Source organism: Eupeodes corollae, chromosome 3 (genome assembly GCF_945859685.1).
Source record: "Eupeodes corollae chromosome 3, idEupCoro1.1, whole genome shotgun sequence".
In the NCBI taxonomy this organism is placed as follows: Eukaryota; Metazoa; Arthropoda; class Insecta; order Diptera; family Syrphidae; genus Eupeodes; species Eupeodes corollae.
The window spans coordinates 59911047-59935094 of NC_079149.1; the positions used below are offsets into that span (position 1 = coordinate 59911047).

The 24048-nt window shown below is 32.0% G+C and overlaps 4 protein-coding genes across 4 annotated transcripts in view; 2 read left to right on the forward strand and 2 right to left on the reverse strand.

Moving 5' to 3' along the window:
• The window catches only part of LOC129950497 (titin), a 164305-nt gene extending 161544 nt beyond the window's left edge, over window positions 1-2761 (forward strand). Inside the window, exons 14-16 of the mRNA XM_056062434.1 lie at window positions 1091-1639; window positions 1701-2086; window positions 2165-2761. Of these exons, the coding sequence (XP_055918409.1) occupies window positions 1091-1639; window positions 1701-2086; window positions 2165-2273 (1044 nt within the window). The 3' untranslated portion in view covers window positions 2274-2761. The remainder of the gene's footprint in view (window positions 1-1090; window positions 1640-1700; window positions 2087-2164) is intronic.
• A 4344-nt stretch (window positions 2762-7105) lies between these two features.
• On the reverse strand, window positions 7106-13822 carry LOC129952117 (lysM and putative peptidoglycan-binding domain-containing protein 4). The gene is made up of 4 exons (XM_056064560.1): window positions 13535-13822; window positions 13306-13453; window positions 12895-13204; window positions 7106-7801 (listed from the first exon to the last, which is right to left on the reverse strand). The coding sequence occupies exons 1-4, from the start codon at window positions 13552-13554 to the stop codon at window positions 7545-7547; spliced, it is 735 nt and encodes a 244-aa protein (XP_055920535.1). The 5' UTR covers window positions 13555-13822; the 3' UTR covers window positions 7106-7544.
• Window positions 13823-16551: 2729 nt separating this feature from the next.
• Window positions 16552-17378, forward strand: LOC129952388 (RNA-binding protein 48). Its single transcript, XM_056064943.1, has 3 exons — window positions 16552-16694; window positions 16774-16918; window positions 17033-17378. The coding sequence occupies exons 1-3, from the start codon at window positions 16599-16601 to the stop codon at window positions 17281-17283; spliced, it is 492 nt and encodes a 163-aa protein (XP_055920918.1). The 5' UTR covers window positions 16552-16598; the 3' UTR covers window positions 17284-17378.
• Window positions 17276-22978, reverse strand: LOC129952387 (presenilins-associated rhomboid-like protein, mitochondrial). The gene is made up of 7 exons (XM_056064942.1): window positions 22818-22978; window positions 22560-22761; window positions 22201-22492; window positions 21910-22130; window positions 21747-21848; window positions 21582-21679; window positions 17276-17496 (listed from the first exon to the last, which is right to left on the reverse strand). Exons 1-7 carry the CDS (start codon window positions 22862-22864, stop codon window positions 17409-17411), a joined length of 1050 nt encoding a protein of 349 aa, XP_055920917.1. The 5' UTR covers window positions 22865-22978; the 3' UTR covers window positions 17276-17408.
• Window positions 22979-24048: the final 1070 nt, after the last annotated feature.

Consider the following 24048-nt stretch of genomic DNA (forward strand, 5'->3'; position numbering starts at 1 on the left):
TAACTTTCGAAATATCTTAAAATCAAAATTAAGTATTTTCAATGATATTTATAACGTCCACCTTAGTTGAAGCGAGAAACAAAAAAAAAACGCACTTTTAACTTAATTTTTATTTCGATTTTATTTGACTTTTTCTTTCTTTATAACTTTTTTTCAAGACTAAAATCTTTTTACTAAAAATTATTAATTTCATAAAGATGAAGCAAATGTTTTAGTAAAATTGCATTTAAAAGATAAGATGCTTTTTTAGGCAAGTATGCTTATACAGTAAAAAGATTTCAATTCAAAAAGTGTTTTCAAAAGCTAAGTTTCGTGACGCACAAAACTGCTTTAAACAAAATGGTGAATTTATACGAAAATTTTAGATTTTAAAATGTATTCCAGAAATAAATTAAATAATTAATTACAATTGATAAAATTGCCAACACCAAATAAATCGCAGGTGAGTATACATTCTGTGTCAAATTATAATATATGTACGTATACATATTCTATATTTTGTAGAAGACAATATATGTATTCTTAGATCGTGCTTACCGTGAACTTAACATAGCGGACAATTTTACTAATAACATTTGTTTCGCATTTTATTATAACAAAACAAACAAAAAAAACTAAAAACGTGGTGGCGAGCATTTTCAACCAAAAAATTATTTTTAACTAATTTCTACATACATTTATACCAAAGACATTTCTTAATTCCTTAAACCTATGTATATTAGCAGCAGTGAAGAGTGGTGTAGGGAATTTTTGAATTTCTGTTAAAATTTAATAATTGGTAAAATATTTTGATTTAAGTGTTTTTTTCCGAATTTATGTTTTATGTATTATATTATGGACATTAATGAAATAAAATATTCATTGGAATAAAAGCCATTTAATTTCATTTCAAACCTTTCGATCTCCCTTAAGCGTTTTTAATCCTTTTCCAATTGTTATCATCTTAGCTTTATTATATCTAACACAATATACTCCTCGTTATGAACATTTGTATAAATATATAGACTTTCTTAGTTCTATTTTTAACCAAAATGAATAATTTGTATATATTTCCCTGCATTTAAAAATCAAAATTATAATTTCCTCACAGTTGGATGAACGAGTAAAACACAATTCACAGACTGTAGAAACAACACCCGTGAAAGAAATGTGCCATAAACTGGAGAAACAATGCCGGATAGAAGCTGACATTTACTTAGCAACTCCAGTGCAGGTTATCGAGGATATCGACGTACCCCAAGCATTTGCCGATAAGAAACCCATTCAGACAGTTGGTAGGACGATAACAACCTCACTTACTACAGAAGCTGTTAGCAGACTTTCTAGTGACACCAGTTCAATTCTCACAAATGAGAGTCTAACACCCAGTGAAGATTCCGATACCATTCGTATTTATGATCTGAAAAAGCAAGAAACACGACTCGTGAAGGAAACAACTCAAACAACAACAATTACAGTGCCAAAATCTCCAGAAAAGAAAGTTCGTCCAACAGAACTTGATATAATGCCGACACTAGCACCACCAATTGCCACAGTATCGGCAAAGTGTTCCACACCAACTTCGTTTAAATTCTTACAACCCAAAAGGAAGCTAATTAATCCTAGTCAAGTGCTGTCCATTGACCAAGATAGCACCCCTGTAATTTTTTGTTTGTCTTTTCGTAATGAATTTTTAGCTAACTGAGCCTATTATTTTTTAGTTAACGCCATCTACCCCAGAAAAAACAGTTATTGAGGCCGAAGTTGTCCATGCAATGCCATCAGTTAAAGCCTTGGCAAAGGCCTTCCTTATGACTTCATCAACTTCATCATCGGATAACAAATGGCGCAAGGTAAGTGTGCTTAACCGGCTACAAGGACCAGAAGCAGGAATATCAAATTCTTTTGTTAAGGCCCGCGCAAAAACACCCATGCAGTTCTTCAAACCCACAACGCCAACTGCAACATCAGCGGCAGCGGGAACTTCAACAATAGCAGCCAGTTTTAACAGAGGCATTCAAAAGCAACCAGAACCAGTAATTCCAGATACAACTAGTCAAGGATCCGAGGACGCAACAATTGCTTCCGATTTATCGTCACTCGAAACGTAAGCTTAATATTACAATAAAATATATATTTTCAAAACCATTTGATAAATTTTTGTCTTTGTTTCTAATTTTTAAAGAGATCCACCATCAAGAATTGACGGCGATACTTTAGATGAAGACAGAGTTGTTCTATCAGGATGTTTGAGAAATAATATTGCTTTCTTTGAGAATTTAAAGAATAAGTAAATATTTATGTTTATGGGATGAGGACTTATTGTTAAGTCTGAATCGGATTGGTTATAAAGCCTGTGTACTTAGGATTTATGTTTAGGTATCTTCATACAAATTCAAAACAATGAAGATATTTTGAAGCTTAAATAAAAAAAGAAGTAATATATTATTACAATAACATCCTGTAGAAAAAGTATTTTATATAAACACAAACATATATAAAAGAAAAGAAAACAATAACCAAAATAAAAAATGTATTAGTGCCATTGGAATATTATTTTATGATGAATATTATAAATTATGTGCCCTATTATGTCAATTTTATATACCTTAATGTATCTAACCTATATAGATATTAACTAAAATGGAGATCATTATTTATTTTGTATACCAAAGATGATCGCCAAAAAATTATGCCTTCAAAAGGCGCCAAATAGATCAAAATGTTAAATTAATAGTCTTAAAATGTTAAAATGATACAAATAAAAATATATATGTATTTATTATTTTGTTTTACTTGTTTGGATCCTTTTTAGATGAATCCGACTTAAGAATAAAATAATTCATTTAGTAAAGTTGCCATCGAATAAAAAGTGTTGGTGAATAATGCCCATACATCCTTTTCTATAAATATAATAAAGAAAGCTACCTTCACTTTTAGCTTTTAACGATCATTTGTTAAACGTGATTTAAGTCCAGAATAACATGGAGACATTTTTTACCGTAGAACTGCCGTATGACGTAGTTTATAATTGTTATTTTTACAATATGCAGCCATTAGTCTCAATAAAACCATAAAAAGTCTTAAATACTATATTAAATAGCTTACAGAATTGAAGTGAAATTAGATCAGTTTTTGACAGAATAAACAGAATTATATGCTTCAAAGTTTAAATTATTACAATTAGTAAAGAAATTATGTCAAGTCTACTCCTTAATTTGATTTAATATTCAGCTTCTAGTCAAAGGCTTTAAGAACATTTAAATAAGAGTTATGCTCATTTCTAGTCATTTTAGGTTAACACAGAAAATATTGGTCTTACATGAAAAGTGACGTTAATCTTGTTATATCTGGGTGCAATATTTCGAAAATCGTTGAAGTGAAATCTGAGATTTTCGAGATTGATTCAAGATTTTAAAAACATACATTTAAAGCAGCTTAAGAGCGTTTTTGCTTGTACTGGATGGGATTAAACGCGAACAAGCTAAAAATCTTATACCTTGGTTTACTATTGAAGTAAGAAACTTAAATAAAAATTAATGTTTTGACATAGATAAAGTGAAAGAGATAAAAGCTCCCAGAATTCTATAACTTTTATCAAATTGTAAGAAATAATTAAAATTTCAAAATAAATAAATTAAAATGATTTAATGGTCGACAACATTACGTTTTTTCTGTTGCACAAACAAAACAATATTTTTTAGAGGATTAACATGTTTCAAATTTGAATCTCGCCTTTAAATTTTTCTACAATTAGTTGAATGAAGATTTTGAAGAGTACAAATCTTTCTCCTTAGGATACAATTTGAAGCTATTAGTATCTTACTTAGTTTCTGGTAATTCTCATTAGTTATGAATATTTATTTGACTCATTTTTTGAAGTTTTTAGCAAACCTTGAATTTGATACTTTCATATTATTGGAAAATACGTTTTGGAGTATTGAATATCAACATTATTTTTACAATTTTTATATAATAACATACTAGAACTATTCAGATAATAGATTCTTTACAAGAACAAAACTTAATTTTAAACTGTTTTGCCTTTTTATGTTGAAAAATTTTTTACAGAAATAGTTAAGCGGTTTTTAAGCTTTTTGTTAGAATGGTTAAATCTAACACCTTTTGAAGTTTTTTCCAATTTTATATGAGATAATGTAAATATTTCAACTGAATATTTACAAAAAAAAAGGATCAAAGATTTGGAAAACCATTACGGTTTTTATTTAAAAAAATGCTGGTTCATAAATTAAGATAGGCTCAAAAAACCTTTATATATGGACTTATTTTTAACTTCCCATATGCAGTTATTGTAATTGGTCCGATTTGTCAAATTTAACATTTTGGCATTTCCCAACGTTTCAAGGTCCCTAGAGTCGAAATAAAAGATTTTTAGAAACATGTCTCTGCGTACGTGTGTACGTACGTTCGTACGTCCGTACGTTCGCGACGTTTTTTCGCCGTCCATAGCTCAAGAACCAGAAGAGATATCGATTTCAAATAAATTTTTTTATACAGATAATAAGGCAGAAAGATGCAGAAAGAGCTCTCAAAAAAATTGCGTGGGTGGTTTTTTTACCATAGCAGTTAAAAAAAAAAAAGGTGAACATTTTAGTTAACCATAAATATCTTACGAACCAAAAACGCTAGAGACTTGAATTAAATTTTATATAATATATTGTAACGTGATATCAAAGAAGTACATATATTTTTTTGAAAAAAATCCATTTGAAGCTTTTTTTATAAATCAAAAAAACTGAACAAAAATTTTGTCACCTCCGAACTTTGATATGAAATATGATTTCATGTCCAACGAAGAATAATGTTTTTGACATCTGATAAAATTTTGAGAAAAATCGAATTGACAGTTTTTTTTTATAAAAAATAAAAATATAAAAAAAAACATTACTCAAAGTTGGTAAAAATCGAATATCGATTCAAATATCTTTTCAAAAACTTGAAATTTAGGCTTCAAACTTATTTTATCTTATAAGAAATATTGTTTCCATCATTCTGAAAAATGTTGAGAAAAATCGAATTGAAAGTTTTTTTACAAAAAATAAAAACCTAAAAAAATAATAGAAGTTGGTAAAAATTGATTTTCGACTCAAATATCTTTTCAAAACTTTGAGACATTAACTTTAATTTACTTCAATCTTTCAAAAAATATTGTTGTCAACATTCAGTTAAAGTTTGAAAAAAATCGAATTGACAGTTTTTTTACAAAAAATTAAAACCGAAACAAAAATGAACAAAACTTGGTAAAAAATTATTTTCGACTCAAATATCTTTTAAAAACTTTGAGATAATAGCTTCTAACTAATCTTTTCTTATAAGAAATATTGTTTTCAACATTAGGTCAAATTTTGAGAAAAATCGAATTAACTGTTTTTTTTACAAAAAATAAAAACCTAAAAAAAATTTATAAAACTTGGTAAAAATTTACTTTCTGCTCAAATATATTTTCAAAAATTAAAAATATTGGCTTCAAACTTATTTTATTTCACAGAAAATATTGTATAATTATTCAGTAATTTTTATATAAAAATCCAACAGTCTGTTTTTTCATAAAAAATTAAATCTACAAAATGATACGAGTACATATAGACAAACTTTTAAGCAAGACAAATCGACAGACGGGATGGGAAGTTATCAGTGTGGGTCGCATCCCAACCTCTTTTTTATTATGATTTGGGCATTGTGATATCTTAAGTGCTGTTTTGAAAATATAGTCTAGGTCAACTAACTTTGACAAGATTCACCCCAATTTCATTACAATTATTTTTCTTTATGCCCTACCATTTTCGACTCTTTTTTTCTACACTATCATAACTACGTCTTCTTTTCTGTGCATCATATCATTTCGCTTGCATCGCTGCTATAAGTGAAAGTGTTGCGTCGGAGTGTTATGGTCTTATGATAACCGAATTTTTTAAGCCTGCTATTGAAGAATACTACTTGGTTTTAACAAGATGGTGCCACATGTCACACAATTAGAGCGAATATGGCTTTATTGCAAGAGACATTCCTTACCGTGTAGTTTCTCGTCGTGGCGATATCAACTGGCCACCAAGATCATGCGATTTGACACCGCTGGACAGTGTTTATGCAGATAAACATTTAACTCTTGAGCACTTAAAAACCAACATTCGTTATGGCTGAGATAGATCCAAATGTGTCAAAAAGTGGTGGAAAATTACCTCAAAAGAATCGATGCTAATAAAATTTAAAATAAATGAAGATCTTGGAAATGCTAACAAATGGTCTGCAGAAAATGAACTCAAAATAAAGCCTTCAAAATCAAGCTGCATTGTTATCTATCTATAAAAACGAACAAACCTAAACTATTTTCCTCCTGTTCTTGGTAATAGGTCAACTATGTTAAAAGAGTTAAAAACTTATGGTAAAATCAATAATAGTTCCTATAATAACCTATTGTTGCGAGATTTTTTGTTATCAAAGTGCTGCAACTAAACGTAAATTATAAAAAAAAATTGTAAGATGCGTGTATAATCTTAAAAGAAGAGCACGTTAGATTTTGTATTGGGATGTACATTCCACACATACATTAATTAGCGAACATTTATTATTCTTTACAAGTTTGTTATAACCATGAAAAAGTTCTAGAAAGTGATTTTTTGTGCTGCCATTTATTTGTTTATTGGAATATTAACATAGGTGTATTTTTAAACTACTACAATTTGTTTTTGATTTATTTTAAGGTATTTATTTGAAACGTAAAATTGAATTATATATCCTTTTAAAAACCTTCAAATAAAATAATTTTGTTCAAGACATTTGCTTGTAAATGGCAGAACCAAAGAACTAGAATTCCTTAAATTCACTGGACAATCAAAAATAAGCGTTTTAATCTAACAAAATATCCTGCATTGCAACATTTAACCAGTTATTCGACTTACAAGAGAAATGTTATTTTTAATACTAGCAACTTATAGTTCTATGATCGCAGCTTGCCCATTAACGATTTTAGAAATTTTGACATCATATTAATAGCTCAGCTTCACCATTTATTTCATACCAAACTTAATCGTTTACACTCTTGGTGAAGGATGCATAGTAAAATGGGAATTCAGCTTCTTTAAAAGAAAAAAAAAGTTCTCTCTAGTTTATGTTTAAATAATAATTTATTGTCTGATTAAAAATATAAAATTTTATTTTATTTATTTGATTTTTGTTTAAGTGGGGAATACACGATAATGTTTACAAAATCCCTAAATTCTTTTTAATTGTTTGCCTTTATGTGGCGGCTTATGTGATGATAGAATTTAAAAAAAAAGTACAGATAAGAGAAAAAAATGAAGAAAAACATTGAATGCAAGAAAGGCACTGTAAATCGCTGTCATCGGAAAAGAGTTCACTCTGTTATAAACATTCTCAAAAACCTATCACGGTTTTTTCGTTATCCATCAACATTGTTTATTTTTTGTTTTGTATTAACTTATCAATTAAAATAAAGTTTAATAGAAAGTAGATAATAAAATGGAAGTCCAATTACATTATTATAAATATTCTTCTAGGGAATGATTAAAACTTAATAACTCTAGTCAAAGAGCACTGTGATGGATTTTCTTCGGATGCTCGGCAATGTAGAGGACATAGATGAGTGGAATTGCGAAACATAATGCTAATATTAAAATAAACAAACACACCCACGACATGTCACAATCTGATCCTGACCAGTCCCAGGGACGAACAGCCGGTCCGCGAATTATTCTTGGTTGAGGTATTGAGTCATCTAGAACACCACTCATTAGGGGTTCATAGGGATCTGAATGATTGTTCCCCATGGAAAGGCTGTTATCTGTAATGAAAAAAAACACAAAGGATAAAATCAATCATACAGTCACTGGCCATATTATTAGATCCACTGCAGAAGAATTTTTATAATTATTAGATTATACGCAATATTTTAAACGTTTAAGAATGGATGTATGATAGATGGATCTCCATGACACACAGCCCGGTCCATAAAAACTTACTTGAGAGAAGAACACATCCTACTGTTGGACTAGCCGGGAAACAGCCCTGATATGAACCCAATTGAAAACGTATGGGAGCTGATGAAAAGGGAAGTAGCTAAAGATGCGGTCACTTATTGAAAGAGTAATTCACGTGTGGAATCACCACTCACAAATGCAGGAAACAGTCGAATCATGCATTGAAAGTATGCCACGCATAATTGAGGCTTTTATTAAAACAACAGGAGGTTCAACAAAATATTGAAAAAAAAAATTACAAAAATAACAAAAAAAATTGAAAATATCAATTTTAAAAAAAGTTCTTTACATCTCTTGCTTTATTTCTATTAAGTAGTTTATATTCTGCATGCAAAATAATTTAAATGCATTACAATATTCGAAAACCTGATTAAAAAAGCTGGAAGTTAAGATTTTGCATAAAGCTAACTACTTTCTGAAATTTCTGAAGGTTTTAAAAAGAATACCCTGTCAAAGGCACGCTTCAAACAAAGAGAAATCCATGTATCTGTTTAGAAGTGCCAACGTAGAGGATTTTCCAGTAGGAGGTTTTATTTTGAACAGTCCGCTTTTTGTGCAGATGTCAATTTCAAAGCTATCATCTTTAGACATTTGACAAGTAAAAACTACTTATACTGGAGTCATAATTCGTAGAATTGGGTAATTGGGTCATCTTCGAGCACTTTCTTGGCCGATAATAGTAAAATATTTGGACAATTCGAACGATGTGAAGAATCATAGCCGAATGGGTAGCAAATTGTGTTGAAGAAAGTCCATGTTTGTCGATTGGAAGGAGACATCGAAAAACGATATTACACCTTACTAAGACTAAGAAGATATTAACATTTTTAAAGTTCAGTTAATACAAGAACTAAAGCCGTTGATCAACAGCGATGGATTTTTATTGAAAGATAGTTAGTTATAGTAATAGTTAGTTAAGAGTCCTATTTTAAAAGTTTCTACACAATTAACGAAACATTCGCAATTTTGCAGGAAATGTATCCTTAACGTGTTAATTGTCAAAAACATAATCAAATTGGCCACCGAAATCTTGTGAATTAACACGTCTAGACCTTTTTCTCTGTGGGTCTTTGCCAATACTTCACAATCAATTCAATACCTTAAGGACGGAATTCATGAAATTATAGAAGGTATTGTGCGAGTTGGTCATGTAAAACTTCATGAAAAGGACATGGTGCTGCAACATTTACAATGAAATAGACGTCCATTAATTTCTCTTAAAAAATACTCATTTATTTATCATAACAAAAGGTCTAATTGAAAAACCCTGTAAGTCTATAAAGCTGTATATCTGAATTTTCGTTATATCAGTGATTTTGAACAGAAAGGTTGCCAAAAAATATTCTTTTTTAACAAAGTCACATTAAAGAATTGGAATTGCAGTTGTAAAATTATTTGTTAAAAATAAGAGCCTTACATTTTTGGAGAAACAATTTTTAAATATCCTCTCATCATTTATGACACTTTCAAAAGTGTGGACGAAATATACAATCTACAGCAGTAAAAGCAAATCGACTCATTTGTAGGATATAATCATGATTTCAATGATTTTTTCTATAAGTGGCAAACGCAAAAGACAAGCTGCAATTTCGCTTTTAAAGACAAAAAAACGCAGTCTACAAAATCCGCAAAATTCCAAAGTATATATACTTTTATTGTTTGTTGATAAATAATAATAATCTTATCACAAGAAGGGTCATCTTTTAATCAACAAAAAAGTGTTTGGTCGGAGCGTTGTCCGAATTTTGAATGAATAATAATAATTTAAATCTGGAGAAGAATAATTGTTCAAATTAAAATTGTTTAAAAAAGCGATAACGTTCTTAATATATGCAAACCAAATTATACCAAACGATCTGATTGCACTTACTTGGTCTATAAAAAGTTCAAGATTATGAAGTAATTATGAAAAATAAGCGCTCCTATTATTATTGATTGATACAAATTAATTGATTTATTTATTGAAAGATTGAAAATTCATACGCCAATATTATTGCACGCGATTTTTTATCAAAATAATTATTTTGTTTGATATTGTTCTCATTTGTTCTATAAATTTATGATTTAAATATAATCTAACGGTAACATCTATCAAGCATTTCAGAATACTATACACCTACGGATCCTATAGGAATAACAATTCTACCTACGCAGTCATCGAACTGAAAGCAAACAACGAAGAAATCATCCATTTTCAAGGTATTTTTCCCTGCGGGTCACGTGTTAACATAAGCACGTTTTTGTCGGTTTAAGTACTCTTACAGGACTAAAAGGTGCAACCAATAACTGTTCCAATCGTAATAACATCCACATGTCCAATTTATGACCAAACTAAAGATAAAAATTTGCAAATAACCTAAGAAGAAAGAGAAAGCAGAAATACTATTCGTTTTCCAAACCTTGCAGCGCATTAAAGTAGTCACAAACCTACACAACAAATCTAAAGGCAATTCAAACATTTACTATAAATACTATAACTTATCTTCAATTTGAGAAAACAGTGTGTGTTAATAGTATTCGGTTTTTATTCTTAAAAATACTTTTGATGTTTTTCTCGTAGTAAAACTTGAATTTAGGTTAATTATTTGGTTATTTTTTAAATTAGTTTATTATTCCCAAAATATTTTATTAAAAAATGTGCAATCACTTAACTGCATTAAGATATACGATGAAGCGCTTCATTAATACTCGGTTTTTTGTTTTCTTTGGTGGTGAAACATACAAAAAAATCGCTTATATTTTAGACATGAAGCTTAACACTGTCGGTGATATTGTTCGGCGGTATAAAAGAGAAGGAAGGATCAAACCAAAGAACCAGATGGGTCAACCAATAAAGTTAACAACGAAAGAAGAACGGCTTATAGTAAAAAAAAATCAAAGCAAATCCTCGTTTAAGTGCAACAAAAATTGTGCAAGAAGTGTTAATGGAATGCAAAAACAAAGTATTTGCATCAAAGGTACGCTGAACCATTAAAACAAATGGCTACAATGGTCGAGTTGTCCGAAAAAAAGCCATTTATCCATATGCGCAATAGGCAAATTCGGATCAAATTTGAGAGGAAACACACAAATAAGGATGCAACTTGGCGGGATGATGTAATATAAGCTGGCGAAATTAATTATAACCTCATTGGATCGAATGGAGGAGTTATGGTGTGGCGCAAACCAAATGAAGGCTTTAAAAATACGAACATAAAGCCAACAGTGAAGCATAGAGACTGGCACATCATGGTTTGGGGTATATTGAATAAGGAATACTATTTGAGGATCCTTAAAAAAAATTTAAGGCAACGTGCTGGAAAATTGGCATTTTAAGAAATTTCAAATTTTACCAGGACAACGACCCGAAGCACAAGGCGCATGTTGTAAGAGAACGACTTCTGTATAACTGTCTAAAAGTTATCAAAACACCTCCACAATCTCCCTTACCCAATAGACAGTTTGTGGGATGAATTGGACCTTCAAGTTCGCGAAAGACCTGTCTTGTCAATAAGTGCACTCAAGACACGGCTTCAAGAAGAATGGAACAAAATAGGCATTGAATACGTGCAAAAAATTATAAAAAAAACATGCCCAAGCTCCAAAGAAATATTAAAAACTAGTTTTAAACTTTTTTTTAAGTTTAATGTGAAAAGTAAAGTGTTTTTAAGAAAGAAACAAAAAAAAACGAATATATATGGCACCACTTTTTATTAATCAAATGTAAGACCAATCAACAATATTACCACGACATCTATGGTCTAATTGTTCTCATGTCTTCCATGTAAAATAAATTTTTCTAAGTTATTTTTGATCGATACATAAATAAATAAATATATTTTCAAAATGAGGTAAGGCTTTCTTAGCAAACAAATTAAATGTACCATCTTTACTTAAATTGAAAATTCACTTGATTTTTTTAATGTTCCCAAAGTCGTTAACAATTAAAAGGCCGATTTATTTGCACAACACAATTCAAGATTTATAGAATGTTTGAATTTAAGAGCGAAGAAACTGCGAGGTCCGATTTAGATTCATGGTATCAAAAACCTTCGGAAAAGTTTGGTTCATAAAATTTTAAATCAAGAACGACAAAACTTCACACGAGTTGGAGAGGAGAAAAAACTTTGTATGGTAAGATTTGTTAAATCCTGGCAAGAGACAGTACTTTTAACGGTCTTACGAATTAACCATCACGTCGCGGGCACTGTTACACAGCATAGGAGAAACATGAAGTTATTTGTTTGAAAGTTTTATAAATGAAATGTTTCGAAACGAAAGGCTTTTGCTAAGAAGAAAACTCACACCCAGTCGAAATGTTTTGCGGGGGGTACATTCGTTAAACTAATTTTGTTTACATGTTCGCGGCTAAAATAATGATTTGTAAGCAGTTATTAAATCCAGACACACTAGGAAGCGAGTGGACAACATTTATTGGGTATCGGGCTTATTTATAACGCGTTTTTTCCAAATATTTCGTTGACGTTTATTTTTTGTACTAATAAAGAATCCTTACCTCTTGTAAGAAGGGAAGCAGAATAGCGACTGATTACTTTAATGCAAATAGTCTTCCTTTATATCTTCAGCTTTTAACACTTTATTCAAAGTATTTAGCATAATATTTTGATAACAAATATGACACATGCTACTAGAAGTCGACGGCTGTTGGAAAAGATTATCACCAAATGGAGATCACAATTGTGATACAAATAAAATTGGTAAAGAAAGTGTATTTGGAAAGAGTTGGAGGCAACCGAGATTTTAAAGTTTTAAAACCAGCTCTATCAAATGAAAAAAATTAACTGATGTCATTAGCGTTAAGATTTAAAAATAACCTACATGCATTATAAACAAAAAATAACAACAGATATTTGTGTGTTACAAATACTTACAGCACAGAATTAGAAATAATACTAACCTTCAATAGAATCATCTCTATAAGCATTATTTCTTACTGAGGATTTGAGAATAATATCATTGATTGTATCACCCGCTGAATTAACAGACGCCACAAGCAGTTTCTCACTCAAACTGGCATTCTCTAGGGGATTTCGTTGGGCTCCCGCTTCACTGATCTGTGGGTGTTTTGGACTGTTGTTACCGCTCTTATGCACCGCAGGAAGTGTTTCCAGCAGCACTGAGTGAACTGTGACAGGAATTTTCACAACCTTCCTTGCGTGTATTTCGTTATCTTTGTCGATTTTATTTAAACGTTTAATGTCAGCGACCTTGGCAGAGAATACAAAAAAAAAAGAATCATTAACAAATAATCACAACAAACTCACACTTATGGGCTAATAATTGATTTGGCATTAGAATTTGCACTTACTGTGCAATGGAAACGTAAGGCAAGTGCTTGAAGGGTATCACCATCTTGTACTTGAGCTTCGATTGTGTTTTCGAATTTTTGCAGGGATTGTGGGACTCTTTGCATTGGTACGAAATCCGTTTCATCGTCAAAATGTTGGGTATATTTCCTAAACCAAACCACATTTCAAAAGACAAAGTAAACATTGATTAAATTGTAAATAATGGAGTTGACACGACACAATTCTTACTTTTGTCTTTTCAATGCCATAATTTGATTATTTGGGGGGAATTCCAAGTAGGAAGTTGTTGTTTCTTTTTCGTTTTTAGTTATTCTTGTTCGTGTACTTTAATTTTCGTTATTTACTCTATGCACTTGAGACATTATCTAAATACATATATTCTAGCTTTATTGTTATTGTAATAATTAAAATTTGTTGTATATTTTTATGGAAAAATGGGGAAAGCAGAATTTTATTACAGAATTATAAAAAATCTATCGAGATGTGCGAATGCGAAATGCACAAAAGCTGACAGCTACACAGATCAGATCTCAAATGACAACACAACATGTAAAATGTCAAAAGAGCGGGCTCGTTCGGAAATTAAACTTTTCACAGTTGTTGGTCGAATTAAAAAAAAAACACATTTAGGTAATATAAAATCATAGAAACCCAATGAAAAAAAAATATTATAATAAGCTGTCAACTTTAAAGGTTGGCAAAAAGTATTCAAAGTATTTAGGTGTAGTATTAGTACAACCACGTCAAGGAGCTGGGGGGACAAATGAAATATCCTCGTTGAGTTAACAAAAGATACTATCCGCCTCATCTTCCTTTTCATTTCCTACATTTTCTGAAAATAACTTACTTAGTATTGCATTGTTTTTTTCTTTGTTTTTTATGCATAACATCGAAATTTTATCTGAATAGTTTTTCAAATTACAGAAAAAAAACAGAAATATTTTCTTTTTTTCTTTTATTCTTGACATCCTAAAATTCACAAAATTTAATTTTACAAAAAGACAAACAATTAAGAATAAATGTCAAATACAACTGTTATTAGCTTCAGGTTTTTCAAGACACTTTTACTCTACTCCGTATAATTCTATAGATTATGTACGTCATATATTTTCCTAAATACTAAGATATAATATAAGAAACTATTTTCCTGTATATTGTCTAAACTAACTATAAATGCAAAGAAGAATAAATTACATTCTTTAAGAGATTTAACTTAAAAATATAGTTAAATAGAACACAAATCGCGATTCACCCTTTTTAAGCTTTTTAAACAGTGTGTATATTGTATAAGCATCTAAAAATATGAAGAAAAATACACTTAGCTGGATTGAAAAATTGCATTTAAGGCATATTTTGTATCTTTTTGAACAACAACAACTTGTGTCTAGAACAACTGGTAAATATCGTATTAACTTAGTCTTTTGACAATATACAAGTTCATATTTGATTTGATATAAAAGTCTTCATTGAGTCGGTGTGACCAATTTCTGATTTAAGTCCTTTTCGCCTAGCGTCAAAGATATAAGAGTGCATGAAAAAGTAACTTAACTACGTTGAACATGTTCGTCTTGATATCTGTATCATGGCACTTACTATAATTTGAATTTATGAAGATCTTCTAAATTTTAGTCTTTTATGCCTCTTATCTAAACTTTATTTTGCATTAAATCTGTCAAAATTTGACATTTGACAAGCCAAACCTACTTACTCTCTACGAATGAATAAAATCGATGAAAATCACTACAAAAATTATAAATATTTGACTAATATCATATTCTATTGTCAATAGCATTTCTTCCATTTTACAATTAGTTAAAAATCCACTGATTTCTCTTAAAAAATACTCGTTTTAATATCAAAATTAATCTTCTAATGGGAAAACCCTTAATAACATACAAACAATAATTCTTAGCTCAATTGTGACAAAAGATTTGATGGTATGAAAATGTTTTATGACTTATTTCCTTTTTTAACTTAAAATGTCAATTACAAATGAATGGCTAAATGGAGTCAATAAATATCATTATAGAATTATTGATTATTATTATAAAAATAATTACATGCAAATGCAAAATGAACGGCTTGAAGTGGATTGACATCAGAAAATTAAAAGAAGGCAAAACCCAAAAGTGGCGAAAATAGGCTACTGGTAAATTTGTTTTTACCTCCTATAAAATTCTATTACTTTTTTACAGTACCGTGTTGTCGCAAGCATTTAAACCTAACAAAAGCCAAAAAATAGTAAGAAAATCGGATAATATTTAGACAACTAAAGATTGTTTAAAAAAAATAAGGTTCACAATTCTACACAGTGTTTTCTATAGTCTTAAATTTGTCATTTTACAGTAAAAACGGATAAAAAGAAAGTAAAAAGAAATAAGGTCCACAATTCTACACAGTGTTTTCTATAGTCATATAATTGTCATTTTACAGTAAAAACGGATTAATATTTCGAAAAATATCACTCTAATGTAAGAAATATACTGCGATTAGTTGCATGAACCACACAATGAATATTAATTTAAATTCTTGAAAAAGGTATAGCAAAATTTAAAAAAGTACCATAGCAACACAATTTTAATTTAATGTAAAGCTTTTGTTAAGTTGCAACATTGAGGAAATACTGATGCAGACAAAGAAGCTATAATAGAGATGAAGATGTTCGTTTTCATTGTAATTTACATCCGAATTCCCATAATCTGCATTTTTGAAGAGGACGGTATTTTTAATTTTCTCTCCCTATCCAACCAGTGTGATTCATCCTCTCTTTCAGCAGGCTTCTAAGTGCAGATGCATGTAAATCCACAAAAAAAAGAAATGTAAATCTTTTCTTTTACTTCCAACATTGTAGCACAATGATGCAAACGAAGATACTATAATAAAAATGGACATGTTCACTTCCACTATAATCTTTACTCTTGTATTTCTGGAATATCCTATGATACAGAAATAAATATCTTCTGCATTAAGGTCTTTTTTCTCTGTCTCACAAACATTTATTTGCTTTTACCTAGCTCATATTGATGGTGGGGCAAAAAATGAATGATCTTCGAAATCAATGAAATTTTCGGTGCGAAATGTGAACATGGTCAATAGGAAACACGACGATTCGCTACAATACGTTATGAGCTTAAAATATTCGGAGCATGAGCAAACATAATTCGGAGTTGACAAATGTCACAAATCTTAACAAATTGACAGATTATATTTTTGTTTACAAATAAACCCAAATTTAAAGGAGTAAATAGTTTCTTTAAAATGCATTAAATTAGTAAGTTTTGTTTTTTTAAAAATGTCCTCGAATACCGAAATGAACCATCATTTGCGACAAGAATATTGTCAAACCCGCCCGAGATATAGACAAGGAAAAAAGTTAACTGCTGTTAAGGTTTGTTAATACAAATTATAATAATTCTATTTACTGTGTTTTATTAAATAAAAACTTAACATTGTTTTATAATTAAAAGGTTTATACAATTGCTAATGAATCCATACACCTATTGGTATTCGGTGTTCCTAAAGTTAACCTACAAAGCGAACTAAGACGAAAGTTCTTAAGAAACGGTCCCTTGGAATTTGTTCGATGTGTTACAAAAGAAATCAGCGAAAAAAGTTTGTTACATTTTTTAAATATTTTATTAATAAGTCTAATATTGTTCAATCTTTATCCTAATATTCAATATTTGACAAAACATAAACATTATCATTAATTTTTTTTTTTTGTAGTGGAAATCGAAATGTTCACAGATGTTTTTCATATAAAATTTGAAAAACTCGAACATGCCAGACGAGCCAAACGTTTTCTAGATGCACAACAGTTTTACGGTGGTATTTTACACATATCCTATGCACCCGAATATGAGACTTGTGATGAAATTCGTGCTAAAATGGCTAGGCGGAGAATGGAAGTGAGATATCAAATGAGAATAAACCAAATAGAAGCCGAAAGAAATAAAACAACAAAAGAGCCAAGTTAAAATTTTCGTTTTTTTTTTATTAAATATGTTTTACAATAGTAACATGTAAATAATTAAAAGAATTATTATTTTTAACTAATAACTTAAAGTTGTGTGTTTTTTTTTGTGTTTCGTTTGAAATTTACCTAATGACTTGTTTTTCGCCAATCGTGGTACATGCTCAAGAACTTTACTCGCCTTTGCCAAACTTCATTTCCATAGTAAGCCCAAAATCTGAAATTAAAAAAGGAAAACCTTTAAAAGTGCCCAAATTCTGATTTAGTTCACAAAACTTTTGACAGTGAAAAATATTCAAGGCAGGGCAGAGTAGAAGAGGAAGACATTACTTTATTGACAATGAAGTTTTATGATTACAAATTATTGTAATTTCAAAGCAGTTGATAACGTTGGTAAATATATAAAACTACAAACAATGATAATAAAGATTCTACTCTAGAAATTGATGACAGGAGTGGATAAGCGGACACTCAAGGGAATATTACTACCCTTAATTATGCAGAGACAAAGTGTAAGAGTTAGGAAAGTGAAAGAGGATTTGAAATGAGGTGTCGGTAGACATTGGTTTTGAATTCTTGAATATCGAAAAGACGATGTGGTAAGGAATTCCAAATTCGCTTAGAACGTATATTGGTACTTGACAGTACGAGCGAATTTGGGCTCGAGGGTATACTGGCATTTTTTTATTTTATTGGTGACACACGTACCGAGAATATCGAGATGTTCAATGCTGTTAAGGTAGGACTTTACTGAGCTTATCATGTTTTGAAGTTCCAGTTCCACATCCGAAGAAGAGGGATGTGAGTCTGAAGACGAATATGAAAAGCTGAGAGCACTATCGTCAGCGAAACAATTTTTTTGATTACAAGTTGCAGACCGGAGATTATTAATAAAAAAGTAGAAAGTGTTGTAGATAGGACAGAGCCTTGGGGCACACCAACATCTATTTTGTGGTTTTCAGACTTGAACTACTTGTTTTGAACAATCCGAACGGTAATTACCATCATGAAAAAGCACGCACTTTCGATAAAAGAGCCTGATGCCAAACCATTTTAAATGCTTTTGAAATATCAATAATCGTACTTTCTCAAAAACCGATGTAAGGATTTGCTCTACTTTTCGGTGAGATGTACAATGAGATGACCAGTGGGCCTACAGCTGTGAAAGCCGAACTGCCGGACGCGGATATTTAAAAACTTTTGATCTTTGAGATATTTTTTGAGCTGATTATCAGTTTAATCAGTTTTTCCATGACCTTTAAAAAAAGGGACGTAAATGTAATCGTCAATAATTAGATGGTAAGGATGATTCGCCTTTTTTGAGGATGGGATGGACAAATACCAAGGGAGCCGGACAGATGAAAAAGCTTACACAGTGGTGTTGGCAGCGTTAAACAATACCTCTTCAGAAAATAGCGGGGATACCATCCGGATTTATGTATGTGGAGATCTCTTAGGACTCTCGCCATAGTTAGGTTATAGTGGCTGTCTAAGATGCAAATAGACACATTTAGGCCAGTTTAATGGCCCGTTGTGATAACACATGAATTTTGAGGCTTCCTAATAAGTTCAATGGAATCAGTTTGAGTCCCTTACGAAACGTGAGAGGCTGATTATGCTGATATGATGGGCTGTACTGTACCGTTCCTGGCGAGTGCATCTGCCTTACAGTAACCTGGAATGTCTCCATGGCCCGGCACCCATCAAAGGTGAATATTAAACTGTTGTGTCATCTCCATTAGAGATGATCGACATTTATGGACTGTTATAGAGTTTGTAGAGACAGAGTCCAGAGATTTGATAGCGGCCTGGCTATCTGAGAAAATACGGATATCAGATGTTGATATCACGTTATTCTTTAGGCTAGGACAATTAATAAAAAATTATGGCCAAAATTTCGACCTGGAACACGCTACAGTGATTGGGAAGGCGGAATGAGAGACTTAATTTCAGTCGTTCAGAGTACACACCTCCACCAACCCCTTCTTTTGTTTTTGACCAATCTGTGTAAAAATGGATTGACTCATCCTCCAAGAATGTCCCATCCTCCCAAAAAAGATCTGGAAGGTATAAAAAATCTGGAAGTTTCTGTCGAATTGCAGTTGGGGGATGGTGTAGTCTGTGTGCTTTGGAATTGATTCTAAATACCTAAGAATTACGGAACGGAGTGGCTAATGTTGTTGTTAGTCAACTGCGACGAAGCTTTGCAGAGCTTGCAGTTATTTGTTTGCTAAATATGTCAAGAGGTGTTAGGTAGAGCTAGGTGTCCATTGCCGCAGACGGGGTCGTGCGAAGCGATCCGCTTATACATAGGCAAGCTGAACGTTGGACTTTATTTAGCTTATCCCTGTTTATACCTTCCTCTTAAGCAGTCCACCATACTGCCACACCGTACATTAAAATCGGTCTAACTACCGAATTGTATAGCCAATGCGTGATTCTGGGTTGTAAGCCCCATTTATTACCAATTGCTTTTTTGCAAGAAAAGAGAGCTACAGTAGCTTTTTTGACTCTTTCCTGTACGTTGCGTTTCCAATTTAGTTTTTTATCTAAGACAAGACCCAGGTAGTAAGCCTCGTCTGAGAATTTTAATTGGATTCTTTTAATATAGGAAGAGTTTACAAATGGAATTTTCTATCTCCTCGAAAATAAGACCAAATCGGTTTTGTGTGGCATAACACCCAGTCCACACCGATCAGCTCAAAGTATTAGTCTGTCCAAGACATTTTGTAAGAGTTCTTTTAGGATGGTGAGTTGCTTTCCTGAAACTGCTATAGCAACGTCGTCCGCATTTGAAACCCTCCGCATCCAGACTAGTAAGGATTTCATTCACCACTAGGTTCCAAAGGAGAGGGGATAGAACACCACCTTGTGGTGTCCCTCTACTAACGAATCGTCTACCAGACGAGTTGCCCAGTTTTGAGTCAATTATTCTGCTAGTAAGCATTAAATGAATTAACTCCCGAAGCGAACTCTCTACATTTAGAGATGTTAGTGCAGATGTGTCCAAGTTGTTAAAGGCACCTTCAATGTCAAGGAAAGCAACCATAGTAAACTCTTTATGATGCAGGGAATATTAGACGGTGCGTACTAAGGTGTGTAACGCTGTTTCCACCGATTTACCTTTACAGTAGGCATGTTCAGACGAAGACAGAAAGCTTGTATCGATACTTGCCCTTAAATGGATATCAATTAATCTTTCCAAGGTCTTAAGAAGGAATGATGATAGACTAATAGGTCGTAGATTTTTAGGATTGACTTGCGAGAATTTACCTGCTTTGGGTATGAAAACAACTTTAACTTCTCTCCATGCCGAGGGAACATGGACCAGGTAAAGACAGCTGGTAAAAATTGATATAGTACGAGTGTGAAAAAAGATTGGTCCCATAAAATTACCAACGCGCTCAAGAATAGGAATAGGAACCGAGGAAGATGAAGAATTTTTCTTGTTTTTTAAGAATGAATGAGAAATAATTTATAGAATGAATGAGTTGTGTCTGGAATAAGCTCACGACGGTCGTAAAACTTATTGGGTTCCATTATAGAACTAAGTAAGAAACTAGAGTCCGTGGGAGTACCCTATAAGATTGTGTTCTTTTAAATTGGAATGTAAGAACTGTTTCCTTTTTTCGTATCACAACACATTTTTTCAATGAGTGGTCTTGATTTGATATTAGAAAACAGCCAACAACCAGCTCTGTTTTTAAGGCCTAGAATTTTCCAGTACCTCTTCAAATTCGTTCAGTACGCCACACAATACCGTGCTATTTAAATAAAAATAAATTAGATGACGCAATAGTTCGTTGAGAACCGGGGGTCTAGTGACTTACAACTCACAACCATTCCTGTGTGCCAGTTCTGTTGTCAGGGATGGAGGAGACCTACAGTCAAATCCGAACGGCTAATTTAAGAAAGCACTTTTCATGACAAGAATTGCTCTTGGATGATGTGTCAATTTCCGCAGACAGAGATTTAACCCAAGACCTCCGACATGTCAATCCAACGCACTAACCATCATACCACTGGTACTAGCACCGTGCTATTTACCACCTTCTAATAAAGATATCTGAATGGGTATGCTATGGCACGTAATTCAACATAGATGGTGCTTGTAGACGGTCCTTAAACATTCTAAGTTTGGTGCTAGATCCAAAGACTCCGCTACCTTTTCTCCGACCAACTATTTTTTGCTATTTAACCCCCTTTTAAGTTTGTCTTTTTTGGAATGTCGATAAGACGTGTGACAGGAAGTTTTTTTTAAATAAATAATTCCTGTTTCAACTTCTTGATATATATACTTACACTCCAAACATAGCTCCTCCTAAATGTGCAGCATGGTCAAAGAACTTCCATCCCAAAATAACGCCAGCCAAATCAAGTCCCATTATAACCTTTATCGCCTGGAAGAGAATACATTTTTGTTTGTTAATCCCAATGTCTAGTCATTAACAATTTATTTCACTTTACCGATCCCGCTGAAAAAGTGACCATTGGCAGAAACAGAATGCTCAATTGTGTATCCGGGTATTGTGTACAAACATAAGCTAGGATCGTCATAATCGCACCTGACTTAAAAAAATCAAATAATTTAGAATATTTTGTAAGGATTAGAGATAATGGTAACACATACCGCTCCAATTGACATTCCAGCTGTGGAAGTTATCGCCTTGACAATAACACTCGACAAACTTGCCACGACTCCAGCGCTTAGATAAAGAGCCATGAATTGTTCCTTACCTAGTGATAAAACAGCTCCGTTACTAAAACTATGTAAAACGTACATATTGGCGAAGATATGGAAAAAAGAATAATGACTAAAAGTAGAGAGGAACATGGGCCAACAGACAACACCTGAAACAAAAATATACAAATCTTTGTTACTGACTATTTTCCTTCAGTGATTATGTTTATGATTTCTTACGTGCAGCAGGATTTGAACAGAAATACGTTAACATTATGTTTCGCATTTGCGGAACTCTCCAGAGCCCAAACACTAACAGGTTTAAGGCACACAATGGAACAAACACCTTCTCTCCAGCAGTTAATTTATCCCATAATGTTGTGAGTTCTCTTTTTATTTGACTATACTTGCTTCTTCCTTCGTCTGATCTTCTTAACCACGGAAATTTAGATTTCTTTGCCAGCTCTATCATATGATTGCGAGCTCTTTCATATTCGCATATTGTGGCACCTAAAAAGCATCCTGCACTAAACTGGATAGAGACATTATGAACGAGGTTTTATTGATGATATAGAAATGAGAACAATCTTAATATTTACCGCGCCTGTGAAGAGGAATGCTTTGACGAGATTTCCGGAGGGTACGGGTCCTGTATTCACGGGGTAATTATCAAATGGGGTTGTTTGTAGACGGGCTCGAGGTGCATTGTTATTTCGCACAGTGCTACGTATTGCTCGGGATGTGAATTGGGGAATCTTTGAATGATGCAACATAGGCATTTGTGCTATGTTGGGAGCTTGCCTAAGAAAGTCGATTGAATTATTTTTATTTTGTAGTTATTTTAAAATTGTTATTACCTGAGTTGAGGGGTTAACCCTCGATATACAAAGTTAATTGCTAACATTTCCCAAATTATTTTTTTTTCTATTTTAAATAAGATCCAATTCGAAATAAGTTCGGTTTGGGTAGTTTAGCTTAGGTGTATCTGTTAGCTCGTCGTCGTCGGAATACTTTGACAACTGACAGTTGACATGTTTTCATCAGCAGAAATTAAATTGACGTTTAAGGCCATGGACACAATAGACGGTAGCAATCATGCCTTCTTCAACACTTGGCAACTTTGTGACAACAAGTTGTGACCACTGCTGTTGGTTGTTTCGGCGAAATAACAACTTAAGTTTAACAGCGTGTTATGGGCGTTTTGAGAAAATGGGCTTTAAAATCAAAATAAATTGCGAACAATCCTTTTTTGTTTAAATAATTATCTAGATGTTGTTTTCAAACCAAGCTAAGATAATTCGGCACCGTACCTGTTACAAAATCAATTTTATCGTCTATTGAAAATTTGTCCTTCAAAGTGCAAAAAGTAAACCTAATAAACTCAAAGAAATCTTTTCTTACTTTAATATGCAACGTTTTACAAACAAAAAGTAAAGCATTGAATATAAACACAATTTTAAGAAATAAAAATTAACTAAATGTTCAAATAATCTTACACTTTTGCAATTATTTATTCAGGGTGTTCATTAAAACGTGCGCCTGGGGGAAAAAAATATCAGGCTTAGTTTGTTCATATTGGGTTAAATTTTTCACCAATTTTTTAGAGATCCTGGTTTATTGCTGCTAATTAATAGACATCAGCTGATTGCAGCAATCCATAATTAAAGTTTTAAATTATAAATTCCTATATTTAAATGGTGGCTTTCAACAGCAAAGTGGATTTACATATATCTGCATATAGGAGAGAGAGGCTGATATATGTCAAGACCCAAAAGTGTGAAAGACGACATAAGTTACTTTTTTTTAAATAAATAAAATTAATTACGTGTCTCAACAGTCCATATATATTCACGGTCTAGTGGCTCTTAACTATTCCTGTCTGCGAGTCAAGTCAGGAATTGAGGGGACCTGCAGTTTGAGAAAGCACTTTTCGTGACGAGAATTACTCTTACCCAAAAGTGTGAAAGACGACATAAGTTACTCTTTTTTTAAAATAAATAAAATTAATTACGTGTCTCAACAGTCCATATATATTCACGGTCTAGTGGCTCTTAACTATTCCTGTCTGCGAGTCAAGTCAGGAATTGA